Source organism: Sinohyriopsis cumingii, unplaced genomic scaffold (genome assembly GCF_028554795.1).
Source record: "Sinohyriopsis cumingii isolate HCF-2022 unplaced genomic scaffold, ASM2855479v2 utg000043l, whole genome shotgun sequence".
NCBI classification, from domain to species: Eukaryota; Metazoa; Mollusca; class Bivalvia; order Unionida; family Unionidae; genus Sinohyriopsis; species Sinohyriopsis cumingii.
The window spans coordinates 191,515-210,101 of NW_028315864.1; the positions used below are offsets into that span (position 1 = coordinate 191,515).

Consider the following 18,587-nt stretch of genomic DNA (forward strand, 5'->3'; position numbering starts at 1 on the left):
ATAAACGTGCTGCACGTGCAATGCATATTAGTGCGGAGATATACGTTGTCTACATAACGGTCAGCAATTACTCAGATTGCAAGCGCTGATACAGTTTGGAATATTCGATATCCAGAATAGTTTACAAAATATTTTCACCGTACTATTTCACTTAACAGAAAAAGTGGCTTGGCCGACTTTTAGAGGACATTGTTTTCTTTCAAGTTTGATAAAGATCACGTGATATACAACTCCACGTCTGCTAGCACATTCAGTTTTTATGGACTTGAAGGTAAGTTTGATAACATTAGGTTTCGTGTGTCCATTACTTATATAAGTACACAATGGCATCTGGACTAAACTGCCCCGTCAATTTATTAATCAACAGTCTAAAACCAATGCTATTTTTTTCAATAAAAATTATAGGACCCAAACTGTTCAGTTTTCAGTCAAACTGTTTATTCAAAACGTTCGTCATACCTTGATAAGTATTGGCTGTTGGTGTTATGGTGTTCAACACCATTTCTCAGCACAAGATAGGCTATTCCTGGCGGCCTGTATAACTGGTGGAGGAAGAACCCCTAAAAAAAAAACCGGGAAAAAACCACCTACCCACGGAAAGCTACTATCAAGCTTTCTCACCTACCCACATTGGCCGAGCCCGCAGACAGAGGCGAGGTGGCAATGACCCGTAACGATGGGAGATTTAGACGACTGGCCACTCGAGGCCCCTGATAAGTATTGTTACTAACAGCAATCTGATTGATTTTAAGTGTTTCTGATATCAAGTTATGTATCTACATGCGGTATAAAAAGAAAGCTTTCATTTAACTATGGGTGATTTATCTCAGTACAGTCATTTCATTGGTTTCATGTATATCTGTACTGATTGATTGATAAATGCGTATGTATGTATGTATGTATGTATGTGTGTGTGTGTACGTGCGTGCGTGCGTGCGTGCATGCATGTATGTATGTGTTTATGTGTTTATCTAACCTATGTATGGTTAATTTTGTTCAAAATTATTTTGCATTTATAGGTACCTCTTGATAAACATTATTTGATTGTCATGGTCTACAAGTTGGCGCTAATCCTAATCATGAAGGCAAATTTAAGCCTGCAGACGACACTTGTATATGGTACTCTCTCTCTCTCTCTCTCTCTCTCTCTCACGCAGACACATGCACACATACACACATACACACACACACACACACACAAACACACACACACACATTCATTTTAGGCGAGTTGATCATAGAACTGTTGGTTAGTTAGATCAAAATATTTTCTTATAATTGAACTCCTACTATGCTTCCTTTCCCTTTACTCTCTTGACGCTTTAAAGTGTGTCTGTGTGTATATGTGTGTGAGTGTGTTTGTGCCGTTAGGGGATAGACGGGAGTGATTATTAACATATGTGTTCCATATTGTTATTCATATGTTTTCCAATTGTAGCCACAATCCCCAACCCAACTCAACCCATCCCAACCCCCGGTCTCCAAATTAAGTGCTTCAAAGCAGTGTTAAAAAGAAAATAACAATCAACCATTACTTTAGCAAATAGATTGTGTCAGTAATATCGGATTTCGTTTAAATAACTTGTTCAGCAAGTATATATACGTTCTGCTCTAAAATGCAGTTTCCCGTAAAATGCCATAAGCAAAAATTTGTTTCACGAGGTTGGTGAATAGTATCTAAATTAAATGGACTAAAGAACTTAGCATTCATTTGTTTAAATAAACACGTGTAATGTAAATCCTTCAGAAATAAACAACGGCATTTAGAATAAAGTATAAAAGTCAATATTTTTTTATTATATGCATGGAGACTGTCTAACTAATGGGTCTATCAGAGTGATCAATCCTGAACCGGAAATGCTGACAGAAGCGCAAGCACGTAGGAACGGAAAAATGTGCGACGTCATATTCTCTAATGGATACCGTAGATTGATCATAACAGATTGCGAAGGTGTAAGTATAGCCAGGGTTTCGTTTCTTCTTCAGATACGTTATTCGATAATAATACATTAGGATACCTACTACTACTACCTCGCAACTTCAGCTCTCCTGGGCTTAAACTATGTAGCTAAAGTAATAAATGTTATCTGCACAACAAGGTGGCAGCTAGGTTGAGCGATCTCCCCTTGATAAGGGAATTGGCGACAAATCCTTTTTTTGTGATTTGTGATGTGATTTTTTATTTTTAACGTAGCTTTAACAATTTTTCAGTCATATTGCTACGATGTCTGCAATGTGGCAGTTTATAGTGATGTCTAGCACTGGGGCATTATGCTGCAGACATGTAGCACGATGTCCCACCCAGTCACATTATCCTGACACCAGGCCGACCAGTCCTAACACTAACCTCTTAATACTGAACGCCAAGCGAGGCAGCTGTTAGTACCATTTTTTAAGTCTCTGGTATGACTCGGCCGGGGATCGAACCCACGACCTCCCGCTCTAACCACTAGGCCACCGGAGCGGTGACAAATCCTTTAAGTGATAATATTAATAATGTGGACTTAGAACAGAGCATAATATGTATAAGCTCCAAGCGTTTTACATTATTAGACAACACATAAAAATATATGCAACAAAGAAATTACGACAACAAGCACCATCAAATTTTATATAAAACAACATCATCACAATAATGAAGGGAATAATCATTATTAAGTATTTGAGTCTGTTCTTGAAGTCGAAATAGATGAGTTTTAACAAAACTCTTTAATGAGATCATGGTGTCCTTGTGTCTAAGATCAATGGGCAATTCCTTTCAAGTAGCTTGGCTCTGGTACGCAAGAAAATGTTGATTTAGTTTTAACAGTGGGAACAATGCAGCTTGTGTTTCGGAAATAAAGCGATCAGTTTCTAAAAAGAGTGCATATATATATATATATATATATATATATATATATATATATATATATATATATATATATATATATATATATATATATATATGCGAGGTAGATAGGAGCCAGTCAACGAAATGTAGCATAATGAACATAATTTGCGTTTGATTCTGGATCGAAAGGGTTTCCAGTGGTTACGGGGTGGGGGGTACTGAATTCGTACTCTTATGATGATCCAAGCAGCCGTATTTTGAACTTTTGAAGTTTCTATAGTACATATTAGGAGGAACCATTCAGAAGTCAAGTATAGTTCTTCAGTCATGAGAGTACTAAGGAACACACAAATGTTTTAGTGGCATCGACCGAAAAAAAAAAACGAATGGATCTGATGTGTTTCAGCTCCAGATATGCAGCTTTGCATATGTTCATTACATGTCTGTGTAATGAGATTGTACTGTCAAGAATGCATCTGTGTTCTTCTTTAACTACGTTATCCAATCATAATACCTTAGAAGAATTATTACTACCTTGCAAATCCAGCTCTCCCAGATACTACGTTTAGCTAAAGGGAGCTAAACGTTGTCCGCAGACCTAGATGGTGGTCAAGCAGAGTAATCTCCCGATAAGTATAAGGATTGGTGGCAAACTACACGAACCTGTCAGTTACTGTCGGCTAACCTGTCAGAGATAATAGTTCTCCTAAGATAAATGATTGAATATGTATTCTCAAAGAAGCACATGTTGCTTGGAAAAAATCGTTTTTCATATTGTGTAAATTTAATTTGACATTGATGGTGTTTATTCAGGTAAACGATATGAAATAAAAGGTTTTTGCATGGTGATCAGGATGGCTTCAGTTTTATCATCATTCATTACAGCTTGTTATATGTCATCCATAACTTCACATCGGAAATGCACCTCTCTACGCCTTGGATTGTAGCCTCAACGTTAGATGGTTAGCTAGGTTTAAATATTTGAGTGTCACAAGCGTACAATTGGTGAGGCGCCAGATGTCGATCTGTGACACTTAATAGCAGTTGATTGTATAGAATATAGAAACTTGGACTTGTTAGTAATCTCAAATAGTTCTTAGCAGCTGGAACATTTAGTGGACTTATTATTGCGGTAGGTTGACTTGGATGCAAGAACTGTGTTTGTAACATTCTCCAAAGACGCTATATAGCTCTGCTCATGCGCAGTGAGGCTGGTGGAAAGCCAAATGCTCTCAGCCGTACGCGGTCCTCTTTCAGCAGCGTGAAGCTGAACTCTAAACTACTATACCATGGAAAACACTTTTAAATTGATACTCTGAAGTTGGTTGCTGTGGCATATTAACAATAATCGCATGCATTTGTCAAGTTGTACTGTTGAAAGAGGTAGCGACGTTGTTAGGTTTGCTTGGATGTAATACATTGCATGAGTTCTATTTATCATACGGAGGTTTCTCTTAGTAGCAAGCAGAGATGGAGTGTTAGTAACTGATACGTCAAGATGGCATATGACGCAGGGTTGATCTGATGTATGTTCGTGGAACACCAATGAAGATTGTAGAATATGATGATCAGGTGTAGAAAGAATCCAGTCCAAAATGTAACATTGTTTATGGGCGGGTTGGCTAACTTGCTGTTTGAGGTTGAAAATATGAATAGAATCTAGTACTATTTATGTGTTTGGATTTCCAGGACAGTCAAAGTGAACGTTGAAATCTCCCAACAGTCGACGGAGATATTCCAGCTTTGGGGATGGCAAAGTCATCCTATTTACACATGGATTTGGAATTCTTTTAAAGACAAACAAATGTTTGTGCGCACGTTCGTGCCGTACTAGTATCTAGAATCGTCTTAATATATATTTCGATCTTTCAATAGGCGGAACACAGTTCAATTACTCTCACCCCGAATCCCAGGGGACATGCGTAGGAATTTGTTTCCAGAATGGCCAACGTGTTAAACAGAACTGCCCAAATTACTCTAGACAATCTACGTACTTAACAACTGGCTCAGCGAGAGGCAGTGCTATCTACTTCCGCCTTTCTTAAGATCATCATAAAGTCAGGCTGCGTTCCTAAACTTTATTATCTAATCTCCTCTTTAATGGTTCGGTTCAAGGCAATCATCAAACAAGCCAACAAGGACACGAACGTCCCTGTCTTAATGTGTCAGCTACAGCCGAGGGATTTTAAGGGCAATCAATACAAATATCGTAGGGAAGTCGCCAGAAAACAAGCCACCGGGAAGCAGTCCTACCTATTCTACAACCTTCGAAAACCATAGTCCTCCCAAACAAAAAGTCAGCATTTCTCGCCAGGGGAGAATCTCCTACTCCACCAAAGGCATTTTCTTCACTCCGCCCTTATCACGGATGCCGTATGGGACAAGATGTGCCACGACGACCAATGTAGCTGATAAGTCATTTCCAGGGACTCGGTGTCACTTTCATCACACCTCCTCCACTGTCCAGGGTTCCTTCACTTGCAAATTCGGCACATGTTGCACTGTCTTCAACCTAAGCGCACGCAATCAAATACCACTGCGCCTTTTAAATGTACTCCAAGAGGGAGACTACGCAGTCAGTGTGCCTTTCTTCAGTCCGCCTCAATGAGGTTCCTTCGATCGTCTACAAAAGCACCATTTGCCAGTTCAGGGCACTCACAGCCTCACTCAGCATTAGTCCATGAGGTTTCACTCGACTGATAGACCAAACAAATGGCCCATGTCCGGACCACCTTCATGGCGGTATGTAAAGGGAGATCGTACCTCTTCTTACCCCTCACAGAGGGAAAGGGCTCTATAAGAACCGGCACTTTAATCCTTGAGATAGGAAAATAACGCTCGGCTCATGAAATTAAGGTAGTCGCCACAAACACTGCATTTGAGCGAAACTTCTCTTTGAGATATATTATCCATGGCAAGTGATGAAGATCCGAGTAAACTTTTCCAATGTTTATCACAGAGATCTTTTGATTCTAAAAGTCTCAACTCTATAAGGTGGGACCTATAGTTGTGGCTCACCAGGTTACTTTTCTAGGTCGTTTCTTAGCTTCAAGGCTTCTGCTGGATTTGTTGGAGGTAAAATATTTCCTTTTCGAAGTCTCTCCCCGTCATATGGAGTCTAAGCTCCAGTTCGGTTATCTAGAAGATGTCTCACATACCATAGCGGGTCGAGATGGTCTGTCAGGGATAAGGATATATATCGCCATCACTTTCATCACACCTCCTCCACTGTCCAGGGTTCCTTCACTTGCAAATTCGGCACATGTTGCACTGTCTTCAACCTAAGCGCACGCAATCAAATACCACTGCGCCTTTTAAATGTACTCCAAGAGGGAGACTACGCAGTCAGTGTGCCTTTCTTCAGTCCGCCTCAATGAGGTTCCTTCGATCGTCTACAAAAGCACCATTTGCCAGTTCAGGGCACTCACAGCCTCACTCAGCATTAGTCCATGAGGTTTCACTCGACTGATAGACCAAACAAATGGCCCATGTCCGGACCACCTTCATGGCGGTATGTAAAGGGAGATCGTACCTCTTCTTACCCCTCACAGAGGGAAAGGGCTCTATAAGAACCGGCACTTTAATCCTTGAGATAGGAAAATAACGCTCGGCTCATGAAATTAAGGTAGTCGCCACAAACACTGCATTTGAGCGAAACTTCTCTTTGAGATATATTATCCATGGCAAGTGATGAAGATCCGAGTAAACTTTTCCAATGTTTATCACAGAGATCTTTTGATTCTAAAAGTCTCAACTCTATAAGGTGGGACCTATAGTTGTGGCTCACCAGGTTACTTTTCTAGGTCGTTTCTTAGCTTCAAGGCTTCTGCTGGATTTGTTGGAGGTAAAATATTTCCTTTTCGATGTCTCTCCCCGTCATATGGAGTCTAAGCTCCAGTTCGGTTATCTAGAAGATGTCTCACATACCATAGCGGGTCGAGATGGTCTGTCAGGGATAAGGATATATATCGCCATCCACCTTTTACATATCTTCCCGAGGAACTTTGATCGGGTAATGTATTCTTAAAGTATTTTTCTTCAATAATAATTTCCAAGTCATAATGCAAATACACCCTCATCAGCCTCCCCGTATTTACACCCATATGGAGAGTATGCCTTCCCCTCCAGTGGTAACCAAAGTAGTCGCGAGATTTGGCGCCAATCCCTGTATCAAAGGGAGATTAATTTTTTTAAATGCCACCTAGGTGAGCATACATCATTCAGCATATTAGCTAAACTTTTATAGCCTGGGAGGACAAAATTCGGGAATTAATTGAAGTTCTCTCACGGTATTATGATCGATTAAGTTGTTGTTCTTGTAGGGTTTAACGCCATTTTTCAGCACACGATAGGCTATACATGGCGGCCAGTATTAATGGTGGAGGAAAAACCCGGATAAACCCCTAGAGAGAACCACCGACCCACGAGAAGCTACTGGCAAGCTTTCCCACATACCCACACTGGCTGAATCCGAGACTCGAACCCACGCAGACAGATGTGAGATGGCAATGATCGTAACGGAGAGCGCTTTAGACCACTTGGCCACTCGGGGCCCCAATCGAGTAAGTATTATTGATGAAACATGTTTTACTAGAAGAAGAAGAAAACTGTTTTCTCGCTTTCACATACGAAGCTAGTATTGTCAAGACATCTAGAGTTTAATAATACTAAGCCATACTAAAAAATAGTCCATCAGAAATCTTCAAACACCATTTAGAACCTATATAAGTATAATAATGTTAGCATAAACTGTTCGTTCTTTAATGTTTTGTTTTGTACAGTAGCAAGACACACGTTATCTGCTGATATATATTGGATCAAATTATGCTTATGTACAAACATTTGCAAATAATGAATATGCGTACAATTCAATTATTTTTTTCACTTTTATCTATGGGATATGGCATTATACGATTTCTTAAATTGAAATTTACCTTATCCTGTCGTTTTATTATTTTTTTTGGGCTGTAGGTCTCTAGAGAATGGTTTATAATTGTATAACTGATAACACTAGTTTTATGTAATGTATGCTCCAGATCTTTCAGCAGCTGCTAGTGGAACAACTTTCGTGGGAATATTTGAGGTTATATCGTATGGTCCAAATGCAAAGCAACAATCCACTATACTACTACTACTACTACTACTACACTTCACTAGACTTCAACATTTTTCTGTGATAATCTTGTTGCCACCAATAACCAACCATTTTTTAGCGTGGATCAATAACATCAGGTTGACATCTTATGGTGTAAAATCATAACATTTACGCTACTTTAGATATCTTTTGAAACTTTGCTGTATATATGTGTTCTAAAACGCAAATCTGTGTTGTTGTTTTTTTCAATTAAAATGACCGTAAGGACAAGTGAGTTTATTGCATGCCCATACTCTAATCGTTGTTCCGTCGATAAGTGTTTGCTACCAATCGAGGGACTTAATTTCTCATTCGAATTTGATCAAGCATGGAATATAAGTTATATCATTAGGATTTCATAAGTATTTTATCATGAACGAGATCCACACCGATTAATAATGTTCGATCCCCGGCCGAGTCATACCAAAGGCTTACAAAAATGGTACTAACAGCTGACTCGCTTGGCGCTCAGCATTAAGAGGTTAATGTTAGGACTGGTCGGCCTGGTGTCAGGATAATGGGACTGGGTGGGACATCATGATACATGTCTGCGGCATGATGCCCCAGTGCTAGACATCACTATAAACAGTCACACTGCAGACATCGTAGCGATAAGACTGAAAAATTGTTAAAGCTACGTTAAAAATCCAAAACACACACACACACATACACACAGATTAATAATGTGATTTTACATCCAACTACCCAAACTTTGTTTCCACTCTGCATGAAACATTCATTATGTCAGATATATGGGTATCAACTTTGTATCAATTCCCCATATACATTTCGTGCAACTTTATATCAATTCCCCTATATAAAGTTCGTGTCTTTCAGATATTATCCTAATTGTACCGGTGGAGGGCATACAAGTGACATATGTGCGTGCGTGCGTGCGTGCGTGTGTGTGTGCCTGTGTGTGTGTGTGTGACCAGATGTACTAATCTTTTATTTATATATGTATATCTAAATATAGGATCAGATATACGTTACCTTTTTAAATAGGTGGCTGCGATATGGAAGTGGTCGTCGGTCTTAATGTTTTACAGAATATTTGCAGTAAAATATGTGCAACAATACGTACAAGTTTCGTTTTTTTCTCGAGCGCTTTTGATAAACCGTTCTTGATGTTTTCGTGTATACCTTATTTATATCGCAAGGTCGCTTGCAAAGACAATGGTTGAATTTGTATAGGTTAAGTTATTATGTATACCAATATTATGTACATTATTATTCATAATTATAGTTCGCCAGGGTCATTTAGTTCATAACATTTTTAATACTAATATATCACGATAGTAGTTTGAACTTTAAAGGTGAGTCCTGTATCAAGAGCGTTTATTCATTCATAAAGTTCCAAGGCTGAGTCCTACTGTTCGTAAAAGTAAATATCACTTGACCTGTACATAAGATAAAATACTGCATTTAGTTCATAAGAATTCTCCTTAATTGTTGAGACATCATTACAATTCAGACAATCATTTGGAGAATCTTCGAAACTCACTTGGATTACTCGGAAATTTCGAATTAATAGAAATTTTAGAAATTTAGGAATTTATTCAACATACTGTAAAATATTTTTAATTCTTTCACTATTTATTTTAGGGAAATAAATTATATTTTCGATTATGCAAAACTTGTTAGTTAACTCTTTCTTTTAACTGATTTTAAGATCATAGAGTCGTAACAACATTGCGAAAATTATACAAATTATCATATCAGGGTCAATCAATTTATTGCGCACTTGAAATTTTAAAAATGATTATGTACGTCCCATATCGTTCCAAATTCATTTAGTCAAAATAACTTTTACAGTTCGAACCGATACACATAAAACTCTATGATCCTGGAGGTGGTGGTACAGTTATAGACAACTTGTCATGCAAGAGATCGCCTAATGATCAGAGATCAAATGTGGGTCGCAGGTCAAGTGTGGATGTCTCCAAAACGAAATCGGTCCAAACAGGGATTCAGATTCAACTTCCGAATGGAATTATAATTGGTAAGTATGACAGAGGTCCCAAGCTGCTACAACATGTGTTACACAAATAATAACTGGCTTTATCTGAATCCCACTTTACTCACAAAGATGCGCGTACAGATACAACACCCAATGAGACCGCTCCGGTGGCCTTGTGTTTAGAGTGTCCGCCTCGGATAATGGAGGTCTTGGTTCGATCCCCGGCCGAGACATACCAAAGACTTATAAAAATGGTACTAACAGCTGCCTCGCCTGGCACTCAGCGTTAAGAGGTTAGTGTTAGGACTGGTCGGCCTGGTGTAAAGAGAATGTGACTGGGTGGGACATCGTGCTACATGTCTGCGGCATGATGCCCGTGTGCTAGACATCACTATAAACTGTCACACTGCAGACATCATAGCGATATGACTGAAAAATTGTTAAAGCTACGTTAAAAATCCAAATCACACAAACACACACACACAAGACCCATTGATGATCACGAACAGTTTTAATGCTCCCAGAAATATCCCTAGCTATTAAAAAAGAACACGTTTTAGTGCGCTAGCTGTCATTTAACTTGTTGATGTTAAAGCATGGACCATATTGTAATCGTCACAACTTTTAAGTAGCTGCTGTATCAGAGCGCCAAGCGAGGCACCTGTTAGTACCATTTTTGTAGGTCTTTGGTATGACTCGGCCGGGGATCAAACCCACGACCTCCCGCATCCGAGACGGATGCTCTAACCACTATGTCATCGGAGTTGTTTTATGCAATATATATATATATATATATATATATATATATATATATATATATATATATATATATATATATATATATATATATATACGTACACCCTCCGGTACCATAGTACACGAGGTTGAAAATACTTTTGCATGGCATATTGATCAAGATGTATATTCAAATATACATATTACGAATCAAGCATGACTTGTTCCTGTAGGGAAAAGAGAACTTGATTCCTTGAATAATTAAAAGCAAATACAATCAAGAGCAATAAGCAGCACGTGCATGCGATGAGCCAATCATTTTCAAGCATTGTAAGTGAAATCTTAAGTATACACCATATGCACAATGTACATTAGCATTTAATGTGATTCCAACTTTTGATAAATTTTTTAAAACCATAAAAACTGGTCTCAATATTTCTACCATATGGCCTTGGATCTTGCCATTTGGCACTTCTACCATGCTTACCTGGGATCTTGGTATTTCTACCATAGTGTTTGGGTCTTGTTATTTCTACCATAATTTTGGGGTCTTTTTATTGATGCCATAGCGGTTGGGTCTTGTTACTTGTACCATACTTACCCGATTATATTGGTCTTGTTATTTCTACATACTTTCCAGAGTATATTAGATCTTGGTATTTCACCACTGTCTTTGGGATCCGGGTGTTTCTACCATATATACATACCTGAGTATTTTGGCTCTTGGTTATTTCTACCATAGTGTTTTGGATCTTATCATGTATACAATAATTGCTGAGCATTTTGGAGCTTGGTATGTCCATATATTTTGGATCTATATGTTTCTACTAAAGTTACATGGCTGAGTATTTTGAACCTTGATAATTATATCATAACTATAAATATAAACAAATATTACATTCCTTTTCGGTTTCGAAAAGCACTCACTTGTGGAAAGTTAATATCCCATGTCGGGATAGCCACATACCAAATTCTGGTTGCATGAAGTGTACATGTATTTGACTTTGTTGACAGGTCATTATATGTAGCATTGCTGTCTTTATATCCAAATCTGAGTTCTCTGAAATGAAGATTTTTCCAGTTTTGTCAGTGATCTTTGGGACATAAAAGGGTCAAATCTTGTTGCGAAATCTAAATTTTCACATAATAAACGTATGGCATCTGGTTTTGCTACCCTCTATTGCTAGATAATGTCTAATGCGTTGCAGTACATTTCTTCTGAGGTGTCGAGGTCGGCGTTGGCGTATTTGTAGTTGTCAGCGTCGTCCGCATATATAAAAATATATATAGATGTACGGTCTCACTGTATCGGAACCATTCTCTAAGGTCCATAAAAATAGTTGGAGTGTTTTGCAGCACCTACACCTGGGATATAAGTTAAGGTGGCTATTTGTGTACGTGAATGTACACCAGTTAGGATAAGTACTTGCTTTCATCTCCATTTTTTCGCATTAGTTTACTATGACCCATATTTCATGCTTCATTGACTTGGGTCCATTTTTTTTGCTACTTTTCAAGCACTTTTCATACTAAAATCATTGAACTTGATGATTATATGATCTCTCTTAATTACACATGTTTGCAACAAATGGCGGTAACTGCCACTTACATTCCATGTTTAATTGCCTTCGTTAAAGGTTTTGAGTTGGCAACATGTTAAAGAAACTTTTTTGCACATCCTTTATACATACTATTAAACATAGAATTGTGTTTTGTGTTTCGCCCGTGAACATTTGAGTGTTTGGCCTGCAATATGTATAGCACCCTTACTAGAAACAAGGAGCATTATGAGAATATATATCATAACAAATACAAAATGATATGATGTATACGTCAAATAAAATATATTTCAAATTATTAATGTATATTATTTCAAAATTAGGTCTATGTGACCTACATATCGTGTTGCAGAGACTGTGCCAAAATGTTATGTTAAAATCGTGTATTGAAGGGTAATTTATAGGATGGTGTTTATATTCTAATCACAAAACGTGATAATTGAATGTAACCGCCACGTACATATAACCAAAAGGGTAACTGCGATATACACACTATTCTTTATTAGCAGAAGTTCGGTATCTATGTTTACCTCATTGCAAGACGAGTATTTCTTTGCTAGATGCAACCTTTCTTGACCAATGCATTTGGAAGAAATATATTTTGTGTGTTCAGTGGTAAACTCGATATAAATGACATTACATTGTATATTGAAATTGGTAACTCTCAACAGGTTAACGTCGTACTCGGCACGTGAAGAATTATATAATCAATCCAGTGAACTACGTGCATTTCATGTCAGGCTTCATCTATAGTGGCTAACCAGGACATCCATTATTCATAAACTTGTAGTAGTTGTTATACTGGCTGTAACTCAAAGGTTATTCAGATCCCGTAACCTTCATCCACTACAATCTCGTCTCTATGATTAGCCAACGACAATAGCTTGTCCAGTAGATTTTAAGAAGAATGATTTAGTAAAAATTAGTCTTTGGATTTTATCAACTCGTCATAGTACTTTGATATCATATAAATTAATGATCTCTTTCTTTAATATTCTAAAAATGAATGCTTCCTTTCTTTCATACCATAAAAATGAAAACATTGTTTCTTTCATACCATAAAATGATGCCCCGTTTCTTTGTTTTGTCTCTTATGTCCAGTTATAAAGGCCAAAACTTCGTTATGAAGATCATTTTAATTAGAATTTATTTTCAGCATGATAATCAATGTTTACAGTAGTTATTGGAATTTACTTAACGCTTCGAAGAAGTGAGCTATGTGCTCGTTGATTACAATCTGGTTTCTTGTGGAACAGACTGGCATGTCAATTAAAGGATATAATTTGATTGCATGATTTGTTGATTCAACATATCTTCACTTGAACTGTATGTAATAGAGAGTGCTTTTTGATTCAGGTATAGATTATATTTTTGCGCGTCCCCGTTAATTTTTTAAGAACATTTTCTGTGCAGTGTTAAAATAGAAATTGATGCAAATAATACTTTAGAATAAAATTATTGAATATTACATCTTTGAAAATTATCAAAGGTAAGGTGTTGATACGATCGTCATATTCAAGGAAACTGATCACTCTTTCAAGTGTTTAAAGTTGATCTTATTGAAAGAAATACAATAATCTGGCTGAATCTAACACAAAGAAAAAAATTTATAATAGTTGTTTAGTAGTTTTGTAAGTTTAATAAGAAACCACAACCTGCGGGAATGTATGGCTGGATAATACAAATGCCGTATCGGCTGGTAAGGAGTTCCGTAGACGAACCATGCATTCAGTCAAGAATAAGTTTTTATAAGCTTCTATTCAGCACACGAGTTTAAGTACCTACGCCTATGACGCCTGGTGACAGATGTAGAAGGTGTCAGGTATGACTGTGTGTATGTCCAGTTGCCACACTATTTCATCATCCGTGAGTCGCAGTAGCTCAGGTGACAGAGCTTCGAACTTGAAATCCAAGGGACGCGGGTTCAACAGGTTAGCCCGGGTTGGCTGCATCAGTTTATGCTTGGGTAAAGCATTGTGCACCCATTTCCCAGGTATGACATAGCCAATACAGTACTGTCTTAAAAGTGCTTTATAAACCATCAAAACGGTTTCTTCCTTCTCTTAGTAGCCTTTATCATCATCATAATTAAAATAATTGTCGTTATCGTCATCATCATCATTCTTGTTATCATCACCGTTTCCGTCGTACTCATCATGAATGACAATTGTATGTAAGTCTTTCGCATAGTACAGGAGGGGGTCTGCTTGGTTTATTTCAGACAAATCTCCACCTACTGTGAATGATATTGAAATGGTGCTGAGGGAAGAATCAGGTCATATTGTGAATAGACACCTATACGTCGGGGAGGCTTTGACATGGGAGATTGCGATCCCTTCCAAACGTAAGGGGAGAGGGAGTGAGGATAAGAGACACAGAGATCTGAGTAAATAGGAATGTGTTCTTCGTGCTATGTCTGAATGAGGCTACGATTGACAAGGCTTAAGTTCTGCATGTGTAAATATCTTTTCATATTAATAAACAATCACACAATGTTTGAGTAATATTCGTGTGGAAAAATAGAGAAGTTTAAGGCATGACACTCAATTGTAAGCTCTGTTACTAAACTGATCTATATAAATTTCGCAAATTCTGAGAATTACAAGAATACTCATAATCGTCTTATTTCTTACCTCATCGTCATCATTTATCAAATATTTACAGTTATTACTAACACATTTTACATCGTTATCATCATCTTGTGCTTGCATTTTTCTCAGGAAGTTATACGTTGATACCAGTCACCTGTAATGCCACAACTGATGGAACCTCTTCCCATTTTTCAATTCCGGCATTGACTTTCATAGAGAAAGGGTAGGTCGAAATACGAACGTTTTTTCAATGGAGGAATATAGCTTTGTTTTAGATTTAGTGCTGAAAAATAAGGTATACGACAACAGCCGTATCAAAGTAGAGAATAATCCCCATTTCCGAGCTGCGTCTGATTGTTGCTTTAAATTTGCCTTATTGCATAAAACAGCATTGTGCTTCTTGACGATTACAAGCATCAGAAAATAACAAACAATATAAAAATATGTGTGTGTTGAAACGTATTGTTTAATTTCACATATCCGGGGTGTTGTCACCCATTCTAGCAATTAGTCTTATTTTGAAAAACTTTACTTAAGATTGACTGGTAAATTTTAATCCTGCAGTCATAACATTTTTTATAATTTCTGCTTTATATTTTGTAACACTTGTGTTATACTCTGTTTATTTACACTTGAAATAACCTTGTACAAATATAGATTTGGTTTATATTTAGCAATTGATTTCCAACTGTAAGCAATATTATTTTGATAGAAATAGAATACTTTACAAAAACGCCTAATTTTCTTCTTGTTCTAAACCTATAAATACACAAGTTGCAGTCTTAATAAAGATTTGGCGACCCATTTTCACGTGCGAAGAGACGGTTATACTCGATCCTGGGCCACATTATTTGCCTTCCGTTTCCGTTCGTCGCCTATTGTGTTTATTCATTGTGCTCTTCACATCTGTCAGGAATGGGACCAGAAGTGCAATTACGTAAGTTTTACTGTTTTTTTATTGTTTCTTTCTTCAGTGTTTAATCTGTGAAAATCTATATAAAAATTTTTATATGTGAAAACCTATATGACAGATTCATATCTGTGAAAACATATGACAGATTCATCCTGTTCTCTCTAAATATTACAGCCACTGCATTATTTGTGCATTACAGTCACTACATTATTTGTGCATTTGTTCATTACTAGAGTCATATGTGGACGACGAATTAGATGATTTTGTTTCCTTTCGTTGTTCATAAACTGCCTTACTTCACCACTTTACATGGAAAATAAATAAGTAACACAATGTATCATTGTTCACAAATGATTGATAAAGGTTCATAATTGAATTTATGTTTGCTCCTGCAATACTTTTTCATTTATATTTTAATTGTATATATATATATATATATATATATAGATATAGATATAGATATATATATATATACATATACATATATATATATATATATATATATATATATATATATATATATATATATATATATATATAAATAGACGAAAATATAAACTCTATAATATAAACACTTGATGTAAAAATTCGTCGCAAATATTAAGTAATCACTCTAAAGCATGGCTATGATGATCATGTCGAACAAAGTCACTTATACGGAATAAGTTACTCAAAAGGACTAAGTTACCCATAAGGACTACGTTGCACATAAGGACTGAGTCACTCATAAGGACTAAGTCACTCATAAGGATATTTTGTTTAGTTTACCAAAGGTATACAGCTCATAATATTATTTTCGAACTATTTATGGCATTGTTAGCAATGTTGTTTCTTGTTGCTGAATTTGTCAGAAATGCTACTCGAAAATATATCTTTTTACGTCTCATAAAACTCTTATGTTTGCCGAATAATATGTTTTTATCTTAAGAGTATAGAATTTCTAACCGCCGATCGGTTATATGAATATATATATATATATATATATATATATATATATATATATATATATATATATATATATATATATATATATATATATATATATATATTAATTACTGACAATTGTATTTGTAGACATGTGCCTCGATCAAAAGAAGTTCAACGGATATAGGCAAATTCATCATACACGAAAAGGAGGAGTTAGTGGTCTCCATGCACCTGCGAGTCATTGAAGGTTTCTCACCATACGAGATCAACAGAGGATGTATGTACCTTGAAAAATCTTTCAAAGTATTTGCGTTACAGAGATTACTGTCACTGCAAAAATCTTCAAAATATTCATGGATACTTCAGTGGCAGTAAATGGAAGCATCACATGCACTGTGATAGTTTACGGTTATTTTTCACATAATCATTGATTTTTATCAGCTGATCGTGGCCGTTTGAAGAACAATAAAAAGTGGTATACTTTATTTTAATCAAAAGCAGAAAAAAATAATATCCATCGGCAAAACTATATACATACGAAATAGGAAGATGTGTCATCAATCTTATTACAACTATATTATATTCACAGAACAATTTATGATCTTCTTTTTTGTTTCTCAATATTATCAAATATTGCGTTAAATTTTACATGAAAGGGTGGTTTACAATAGCTATATGTATATATATATATATATATATATATATATATATATATATATATATATATATATATATATATATATATATATAAATTTATTTGTCCTTTTGCAACCAAAACAAATAGATATGTTATCGTACTGTAGCAAACATGATTCATAGTGATTAGCAGAAAACGTCATATGTAATTTTGAGCACAGACTGTTAAGTACTGGTATGAAATTTCGATACAGTTACGGTTTCGTGGAGGACATATAAATCTATTAATGTCCAATACAATACAAAGAATGCTTTCTAAGGGCTGATTGTTACTGTCTTTTATCCTTTGACTGTCGATATCTATCTATCTATCTATCTATCTATCTCTCTCTCTCTCTCTCTCTCTCTCTCTCATATATATATATATATATATATATATATATATATATATATATATATATATATATATATATATATATATATATATATATATATATATATATATATATATATATATATATATATATATTTGAAATTATTGTTTATTGCAGCCAGTGCTATGTTGCCGTTTGTGTTCTGGCACCTGTTATTGACGAATTTCTGGACTATAGTGCAGTAACTGTAATTTACAAAACGCTAGCCTCAAGTCAAGAATACTTTTGTAAATTGTTTTAATCAGTAGGCCTATGCATTGTCATACGTCGGTTATTGCTTTGAAGTAAAACATTTCATAACGTAACGACATATATATTTTCTGTTCAAGCATCAATTAAACGGGAATGTGTATGTATATGTATGTATGTGTGCGTGCTTGTGTTTGTCAGATATTCCTGACCGCTCCGGTGGCCTGGTGGTTAGAGTGTCCGTCTCGAATAAGGGAGGTCCTGGGTTCGATCACCGGCCGAGTCATACCAAGCAGCAGAGGGGGCGAATCCGACATTTTGTCCAATCGTCATTTGGCTTAATTAATACTTTCTGCAACTCAACGATCTAGTGTCGTCAGCGCCTGGTAAAAAAAAACGACGTCGTCGTCGGGGGATCGTCCAATCGTCATTTGGTTTAATTAACACCATCTGCGCGTCGATCCCCAGCGTCGTCAGCGTCCGGTAAACACATCGACGACCGCGTCGATGTCATCGCCCCCTCTGCTGCTTACAATGAAAATTATTTACAACTAACCGAATATTTGGTCAAGTCCGATACGATATCGTGTCCGAGGATCATGTAAATTTATCGTTACAAATCCATGTGGGGTCGACTGAGCATGACTAAAAAAGTTTCGAAAAACATTAAAGTCCATGT

General features: G+C 36.5%; 1 protein-coding gene across 2 annotated transcripts; it reads left to right on the plus strand.

Moving 5' to 3' along the window:
* The first annotated feature begins 39 nt into the window (after positions 1–39).
* Positions 40–18,024, plus strand: LOC149774981 (uncharacterized). Of its 2 annotated transcripts, none has more exons than XM_089944569.1 (9): positions 40–271; positions 1,020–1,119; positions 1,811–1,953; positions 9,780–9,966; positions 14,440–14,562; positions 14,939–15,032; positions 15,584–15,746; positions 16,797–16,926; positions 17,837–18,024. In XM_089944569.1, the coding sequence occupies exons 1-9, from the start codon at positions 260–262 to the stop codon at positions 17,902–17,904; spliced, it is 1,020 nt and encodes a 339-aa protein (XP_089800695.1). In that variant the 5' UTR covers positions 40–259; the 3' UTR covers positions 17,905–18,024. The 2 variants fall into 2 exon arrangements, with proteins under 2 accessions (XP_089800695.1, XP_089800697.1); XM_089944571.1 differs by having other exon boundaries at positions 15,601–15,746.
* The last annotated feature ends 563 nt before the right edge of the window (positions 18,025–18,587 follow it).

Bases quoted from the DNA above. Each gene is read 5' to 3' on its own strand.
- LOC149774981 (XM_089944569.1), top strand. The intron at 1,954-9,779 runs GTAAGTATAGCC...TAACTTTTACAG, and splicing joins TCATAACAGATTGCGAAGGT to TTCGAACCGATACACATAAA. The intron at 9,967-14,439 runs GTAAGTATGACA...GGTTTATTTCAG, and splicing joins TCCGAATGGAATTATAATTG to ACAAATCTCCACCTACTGTG.